The 8,415-nt window shown below is 56.8% G+C and overlaps 1 protein-coding gene across 1 annotated transcript; it reads left to right on the plus strand.

Moving 5' to 3' along the window:
• The first annotated feature begins 3,039 nt into the window (after nucleotides 1-3,039).
• On the plus strand, nucleotides 3,040-6,146 carry FOXL1 (forkhead box L1). Its single transcript, XM_075101238.1, has one exon. The coding sequence runs from the start codon at nucleotides 4,104-4,106 to the stop codon at nucleotides 5,031-5,033; it is 930 nt and encodes a 309-aa protein (XP_074957339.1). The 5' UTR covers nucleotides 3,040-4,103; the 3' UTR covers nucleotides 5,034-6,146.
• Nucleotides 6,147-8,415: the final 2,269 nt, after the last annotated feature.

The raw sequence follows: 8,415 nt of genomic DNA on the forward strand, positions 1-8,415 counted from the left end.
CTGCTCCCGGCCCCTCTCCCCTTGCCCGCGCTGTTGCGCTCCGGTTTCGGAGATGGCTGGATTTCGGGATTTCAGGAGCTTGGCAGAAAAAGCAAACCTCTCTATTAGGTGCTGAGAGCAGTGGGGGCCCGGGAGCGTGCAGAATCAGGCCCCCCCGCAGCCAGGGCAGGGGGAGCGCACGGCCCCCCTCCGAAGGGAGGGGTGGGGGGAGCTGAGCGCGCCGTCCCTTTGCTGTGCCCCGTCCTGGGGGGGGTCAGCCCCCATCTGCCCCTCTCCGCCGAGCCCCAGCCTCCCCTCCCCGCCTTTCCGAGGGGAAGCTTTTTGGGTGGGCTGGTTTCACAGGCGAGGTGAGAGCAAAGTGGGGGTGCAGGGACCTTTTCGGGGCTGTATTTAAAAGCTGAGATATGGAGGTCGATAACGCCATCGGCATCTGTCGCGACAGGTGACTTGAGCCCGCCCGGGGCAGAAGAAGAGGAAGGAAGGAAGGAGGAAGGCCCAGGGTAGTTGCTGCAGACAGCCGCGGCCGGATCGGGCCCCGCAGGCCCTCGCCGCTGAAAGACCAGCATAAACCCTCCCCCGCAGCAGATCAGGAGGGCCAAGCTCGGCCCCAGAGGGGGCTGGCTGAAGCTGCTCTATGCCCGGTTGCACCGGGCCGGGGCCCAGCACTGTTCCGGGCAGCAGATGAGGATGGTGGATGGATTTTCTTTTTTTAAATTATTTTGGTTTGGGTTTTTTTCCCCCCACTTTTTCTTGCTGCTCTGCCATTAACCTACGGATTTGCAAACCTGTCCAAAAGCTCAGACAGTTCCGGGTTTCGGGAAGGGAAGGGACAGCGGGTTTCCAGCGCGTTCCCACCGGGAAGGGATGTCCCCGCAGCCTGGCCAAGGAAAATTTTCCCTGGTACTGAAGGTAAAACACAGCCCCTTTAGGAATCTCCCCAGGCTTCTGCACAACCCAGGCACGGAGCTGTCTCTTCTCCCCCAGACCATCCCACCTTCCCTAGAGCCCTGTAACGCACCCCGGGAGGATTTTGGGGAAGGCCGCTAGCTCTTTTCTTGTCACTTTGAAGGGGACTTTGCAGAAAGTCCACACCAGGCGCTGAAAGGCCGAGAGAGAACGAAATATACCCCAAATCCCGTGTCAATACCGAGCGACCTCGCAATTGTACAGCGCCGTGCACGGCGAGGGAGGAGGGGGCGAGGGGTGGGCAGCCTCCGCCGGGCCCCTCCGGCAGGTCGGGTCTAAGGGAGCCCAGGCCGGGCTGCGGCCGGGGTGGGGAGCGTTGGTTTATACCCCAACTCCCCCCGGGCCGGGGTGCAGAGGAGTGGGGAGCACTGATTTACTCCCCGCTCCCCCCGGGCCGGGGTGCAGAGGAGTGGGGAGCACTGATTTACTCCCCGCTCCCCCCGGGCCGGGGTGCAGAGGAGTGGGGAGCACTGATTTACGCTCTGCTACCCCCGGGGGCACGGGGCGGGAGCGCTCCTCGTCGCCGCTTTAAAAGGGGCTTGTCAGCTGGAGAGGAGGGGAAACACGTCCGGGAGCGCCTCCACCGCCGGCTCCGCGTGTTTTTATTTTTTTCTCCGTTCAGGGGAAGAACGACGACAACAACAACAACAACCGCCCCCCTCTCCGCCGCCCCGTTCGCTTCCCCGGCCCTCCCACAGCCCTCGGAGCCCCTCGGAGAGCTGCTCCCGGGCGGAGAAGGCAGCGAGCTCCAGCGATGCCGCCGGCGGGAGAGGGAGAGGAGGCAGCACATGACCTGGGAAGAAGGAGCAGAGAGAAAAGCCGCATCCCCGCCTCCAAGGATTTCCTACCGCCAAGAGAGGAAAACAAGGAGGAAGCAAGAATTTTACTGGGGGAGGGAGCTCAAGGAGTGAGCGGCAGCCCCAGTGCCTGTCTCCCGCCGTCCACGCGATTATTTATTGTTTTAATAATCCGTGCTTGGAGTGTCCCAAGGAGCGGGGGACTCCCCGAGGTGGGGAGAGGAGGGGGCTGTGCGGGGAGGGGGCGGCAACCCTCGGCCTCGCCAAGCTGCCCTGACAGCAGCTGGGCTCTGCCTCATCCCTCCCTGGCGAGGATGCTATGGGGGGGCTTCCCGGGCGTACTGGTCCCCGGTATCGAGACTCCAGGGGAGTCCCCGCCTTGTCCGAACCCTTCTTCTACGTCCTTTTTTTTTTTTTTTAAATTAATTTGGGGGTTTATTGCATTTTTGGCATGGATTATGGATGGGGACTGCAGCTCCCGGGGGCCGGTGGGTGTGTGCACCGCGGGGAAGGGATGCGGCATCCCCAGCAAGGGCGGTGTTAGAAGGGTGGGTCTCCCTCCCACGCGTGGGGGACCAGCCAGTGAGCGGGGAGACCCCCCCCCACGCTCCCCCGAGAAGCCACCTCCCTCCGCCCCCCGGCTATATTTCCCAGCCTTTAGGACTTATCTGCGGCTTCGCAGCCGCCGCGCTGGTTTTTACCCCGGGGGTGAAAACTCTTCGCCCGCTGTTTGTGGTGTTTGTTTGGTTTTTTTTTTTTTCTTTTGGGGATGGGGGGGTGGAAGGCAGGACGGGAGCAGAAGTGGGCGAGAAATCCCACGGGTGAAGGGAAGCTTGCAGGGAGATCCGGGAGCGGGGGGCGCTGGGGGACACCCCGGAGCCCGGCTTTTACCTCTTCCCCTGCCAGGTAGAAGTCCCACCGCGATCGTGGGAGCGGCACTGATGGGATATTTCTCCCTGAAGGAGAAAGGGATCCTCCTCAGGCCTCCTCATCCCTCCCCCGGAGAAATGATGCTCCACGGAACAGGGTCTCTCCGGGGTCTAACGCAGGTCTGAGCCGCGGGACGGGGGAGCTGGGGAAACAGCCGACACCTCCAACTGCCTCGGAATCCCTCGGGGCCTCGGATTGAAGCTGTTACATCAGTAGATTAAAAAAAAATTAAATTAAACAACAGAAAACACAGCCCCAAACCTGGACGTTTATACAGAAAAAGAGCATCACAAATTCCTAATGTAAGCACCGGCCAGCTGTGTGCACTTGTAAAGTTGTTATAATCCCCCTCCTTGTTATAAACAGGAAAGTACATAATATAAAGCAACAGGCCCGCATTCACAAATACTGACCCTCCTCCCCGCGCCTGCCAAATTCCCCTTTTATGAAGCTGCTGCAGCCCCCGGGAGTCTCCCCCAGCGCAGCCCCGGGTAGTGAGGGCTGAGCCGGGGGCTGGGCCCGGGGCTCGCCCCCCGCCCGCTCCCGGTGGCGGCGGGGGTGGGGGGGGGCACACAGAGGGCCGGGCCTGCCCCCCGCTCCCAGCCGGGACCCCGCACGGGGAGGCGCGGGCTCCGGCCGGGGACCCCCGCCACACCTGAGCCCCCCCTTTCCTGGGGATTCCCGACAGTTTCTTTTCCTTCCTCCCCGTCGTAGCGCTGCCTTCTCCTCTCATCCTTTTTTCTTCCCTTTTATTTTCCTTTTTCCCCCAATTTTAATATTTTTTTCGTTGTTTAATGCCCCAGCTTCCCTGCGGGGATCCCTGCCCGCTCCTCCCCGAGCTCCAGCAGTTACATCCTGCTCTGCTGTGTGTGCTTACAGCGTCAAAGGGTGGACGTGATATTTCAAACATCAGATCAGTGCGTTTATATATTGGGTGCCCGGAAATTTTTCCAAATAAACACAGCTTGATTCGACTTGGGTGGGCAGACTTATCAACAGACTAATTCTATAAACAAATGAAGGAATAACCCGGAGACCATTGGCTGGTACGAGCAAGACACGTGGAGAGAGCTTGGAGTTTTGTAGCAATGAAATTTTAATTAATGTGGGTGGGCTGAGAACACAAACGACTGTTTATCAGAGACAATTTATTTTCCAGTGCTAAGTCAACATATAATAGCAAACTTACAACAATTATTTAACTTTTTTTTTTTCTTCTCCCCCCCTTTTTTTTTTTTTTTTCTTAAGAGCTATGAAGCAGGGACAGAGGCAGAGCGAGCTCCTTCGGGCAGGGCTGGGATCTGAGCTCGCACAAATAGCTCCCCGGTGGACTCGTCCCAGGTTCCTGCCCTTCCCCGTCCCTGCGCTGGGCTCCGAGGGGGAAGACCCGGAGCCGAGAGCCCGCCGGCGATGAGCCACATCTACGGCAGCCACCTCTCCCCCATGGGCAGCCCCTCCATGGTTTATCTCCCGGCCACCCTGAGCTTCGCCCCCAGCGGTGCCATCTCCCGGCAGGACCCCCCGCAGAAGCCCCCTTACAGCTACATCGCCCTCATCGCCATGGCCATCAAAGAGGCTCCGGAGCAGAAGGTGACCCTCAGCGGTATCTACCAGTTCATCATGGACCGCTTCCCTTTCTACCACGACAACAAGCAGGGCTGGCAGAACAGCATCCGCCACAACCTCTCCCTCAACGACTGCTTCGTCAAGGTGCCGCGGGAGAAGGGACGGCCCGGCAAGGGCAGCTACTGGACCCTCGACCCCCGGTGCCTGGACATGTTCGAGAACGGCAACTACCGCCGGAGGAAGAGGAAGCCCAAAGCCCCGGGGCCACCGGAGGCGAAGGGCGGCGCGGCCCCCCCCGACGGCGGCCACCCGGTGCCGGCGGCTCGCCCCGACGAGCCCAAGAGGGCCAAGGGGAGCGCGGCGGCGGACTCGGGTGACGAGGGGGTGCCCAGGCCGGGGGGGGAGGAAGCGGTTCCCCCCGGGGGTCCGCCCCGCTGCGGCGGCGCCCCGGCCCCCGCCGCCGCCCCCCGCCCGCCCGCCGCCCCCGCCGCCCCGCCGCACAAGAGCGGTCCGCGGGGCCGCAGCTTCAGCATCGAGAGCATCCTCGCCCAGGGGCTGCGGCAGCCGCCCCCCGGGGCAGCCCCCAAGGCGGCCCGGGAGAGCCCGGTGGGCTGCCTCGGCGGCTCCCTGGTCGCCAGCGGCGGCTTCGGCCCGGCCCTCAATGCCTCCCTCATGCTCGACTCCCAGGTGCACGGGAGGCTTTACCACATCGGCATCCCCTTCCTCTCCTGCTTCCCTCTCCACTTCTCCGAGGCGGTATTTAATTTCCAGTAGTTGCCCCATAATTATAACCCCCCCATCACCCTAGACCCCGGTCGCTGCTCCGGGGTCGCGATGGGGAGGAGAGACCGGACTCAGACCTCAGCGAGCGGGTAAAGACCAAAACTAATAATCGATGTTAAAAGGTGACTCAGGATTTCAGGGCATTTTCAAGGCACTCCTGGCTGCGGAGCTCTCTTTAGTGATTGCCTCCCACCCCTACCAGATCGACTTTTAAAGGTAAAGCGGTTTGCTTTTCCCATGGGTGGCGGAGGTACACAGGCAGGCAGCGGGGGGGGGGTCCCACGCTGGCCTACAAGCCCCGCCGGGTTTGATCTGCACCTTTAGTCTTTGCATCCCTCAGGTTTCTCAGACCTGGTTTCTGCTGAGCCCTTCAGGTCTCTGGTTTTCTTCTTCTTTTTTTTTTTTTTTTTGGCTTGTGAAACCAAAACCACCCCTTCCATCCCTGGGGGAGGAGAAGGCTGAGTTTTGTTTTGCCATTAATATCCACGGGTTCCTGCACATAATAATTCCTGGGATTGCCCTCCCGGCCCAGTCCTCCGAGTGGGTAAAAGGCAGGTAACCAGAGCTGAAATAAGGGCAGACGGAAAAACCCAGGCTCATTCTGCACAACCCTGCTTGCTTTGACTCAGCACTGTATATAACTCATGGCGTTAATGCAAGCTGGTTTCCTGCGTAGCACTTGTGCTTCTCGAGTATCGTGATAGCATTTCTGTCCGGCTGATGTGGCTAGAGAGAGGGGGACGGATGAGCCAACACGTTGCGAACGTGGAGATGTGGCCGGTTTCCATGTCTTGCTGGGATCAGTTGCTTCTGACCAGAGAAGACTGAAGCAGGGTTGGAGAGGCCGATCTTGGTGTTTTGAAGTAGCTGTGTTAACAACCCAGACAAATACCAGGAAAAAGGAGAAATATCAGCTATGTTTCTAAAGTTTTCCTTTTCCTTAAAGAAGGAAGAATCCAGACACGTTACAATCAGGATGTTTTTTTTTTTTTGCCATAAATAGAGGCTTTTTGTATATTAGTGGATTTGGAAAAAAAAAATCTATAGTCTCAATTTTCATTATGAAACCAAACCTATATCCAATAAAAGTTATTTTGTTCAGGACTGTGGCTGATGTGTTGTAAAACACCCTTTGGCTCGTGCGGCCGGAGGGCCGGGGAGCGGGGCCTGCTGCTGGCCGCAGCAGCCAGCTCTGGTGCAAATATCCTGGTGATGGCATGATGGACCACGCTGCCAGAAGCAGGGGAAAGGTGGGAGAGGCTAAAACCAGGAGCCTGGGAAATTACCCGTTCATTGTGACACAGATAATTCTTCCCAAAGTGATTCTCTTTCTCCTTCCCTCCCTCCATCCCACCTTGCCTCACTAGCAAAGCCTCTCCTTAGATTAGCATCTGGACTATTGGAAATCTGGGTTTCCCAGGTGAGTTGTGATTCAGCTTTTGCAGGGGAAGGCCGGCATGAAAGGGCCTTGACATCTGGACCGGGAGCTCAGGGGGCTTGTTTTAACCCAAAGCAAAGAGCTGTCGTCTGGGGAAGTACAGAAAATCTCCAAAAGGTGGGAACTGGTGTTGGATTTCCCAAAGGAAAAGTGCTCATAGGCGGACCCTGGATAGGCAGAGCTAGAGCTTCTCGCTGTGAAAAAAGAGAATGAAAAAGGAGAAAGGGGCTTTTTATATCCATTTGCAAGACAGACTTTATTTAAATAAAATCCCAGCTTGGTTCTTGCCCAGCAGAGCCCTCAGACCATCTCCCCACGCCCAGCTGCTCGCATGTGCTGGGAGTTGGGCACGTGTGTGAAATGGGAGGTTAACGCTGCCCCCAAGGATGTGCGAAGCTGGGTCTCCATCAAGCTCTAGAGACCATTCCCGCAGGTGGGGATCCTGCATCCCTGGTATCCCTGCAGCCTGGCCCACGGAAGGGTTTTGCCCCCAGAAAGTGGTTATTTGTGCTTTCAGTTACAAGGTGTTTTATTCCTAGAAAATCCTTTTTGCTTCTTTAAAAACCCTTCCCTGAAGGAGCTGTGGATGTTCCCATCAGGCGCGGGAGAGCTCTCCCGTTGGCAGCTGTGCGGGGCACGGACCAGCCCCACCAGCCCCGGGTGTCTGCACGTGTCGCTGGCAAGCAGCCGCCGTCGGCGAGGGTGAGCGCTTGCTTCTGCACGCACGGGGGGTGAGGACAGCCCCGCACATTGAAAAATCAACTAAATCCCCTCCCCCCAAGCAATTTTAACCTGTGTCTTCAGGGTCCCTCTGCTTCTCTTCCTCCTAACTTGGCACCCCAGCTGTGAACCCCCCGGTTGGGCCCCCTGTCAGCTCCTATTCCAGCTCCCAAAGTGCCTTTTTGGACCTGCAAACAGGGCTTTGATTCCTTCCCTACCTGTATAGGTGTATCCTCTCAACCTCAGGGCCCTTTCTGTGCAAGGGCAGCTTTTTAGTGGCAGGTCCCAGTCAAAAAAAAATCACCTGAAGGAGTGAGTCTCACTTTAGGGTTGCAGTTTGATACGAACATGATGTATATTTTTATCACAGGAACATTTTTTGGAGACGCAACTTTTTCTACGCGATGGGAATTTATTTTTTGTGAAGCTTTGCTGATGGTGACATTTGATTTTATTTCTGTTCTATTGTAGTGGAGAGGGATCAAGTACAGCTGCAGTATTTAAAAGCCACGCTGGGCCTGATTTTGTTTTCACTTGGGAGAGTAAAGTTAGTAAACTTAACACATTCTGCACAAAAGTGACACAAAGTCGACCGAACTCAGAACCGAGTGAATAGTTACGAGTGGCAATTTGGAATTAATTGGGATCAGGCCGTCGATGTAACTTGCAGGGAATGAGTACCGAGAACAAGGGTCTTATTGCCAGCACGCAGAATGACTAACCACGCACGGCTTTTGCACGTCATCTGTTTATGTAGCGAGGAGAAGAAGCAATGGTACAACAAAAACAGCAGCGCTTCGGTGCGGAGAAATAAGCCTGCATGTCAGCACAGCAGTACCTGCCCTCTGGGTGTAACTGAGCATCCCTGAATCCTCTGTACATCCCGGGAATATTGGCGCTGTGCGGTACAAAATGGACAACGTGTCGTGCAAATATAAAGGACTTGACAAGCTGCAAATAACTGATGTCAAAGGTTTCACACCTGTTTCAAGACCCAAAAAAGCAGCTGCCAAACACAAAAGTGCCACCCAGTATTTAACTCATCCCTGGAATCTTCCCCCTCCTGGCTTTCCCAACCTCTCGGGGCTGGCTATAAACACAAGTCTGAAATACTGTGAAGAAATGTAGAAAATAGCCTATGATGCAGTATAAACAGCATACTTCTTGTGTGGGCGATATATATGCCTTTCCGTTCCACTGGAGAGGAATGACCTC

This window comes from Phalacrocorax aristotelis, chromosome 8 (genome assembly GCF_949628215.1).
Source record: "Phalacrocorax aristotelis chromosome 8, bGulAri2.1, whole genome shotgun sequence".
NCBI classification, from domain to species: domain Eukaryota; kingdom Metazoa; phylum Chordata; class Aves; order Suliformes; family Phalacrocoracidae; genus Phalacrocorax; species Phalacrocorax aristotelis.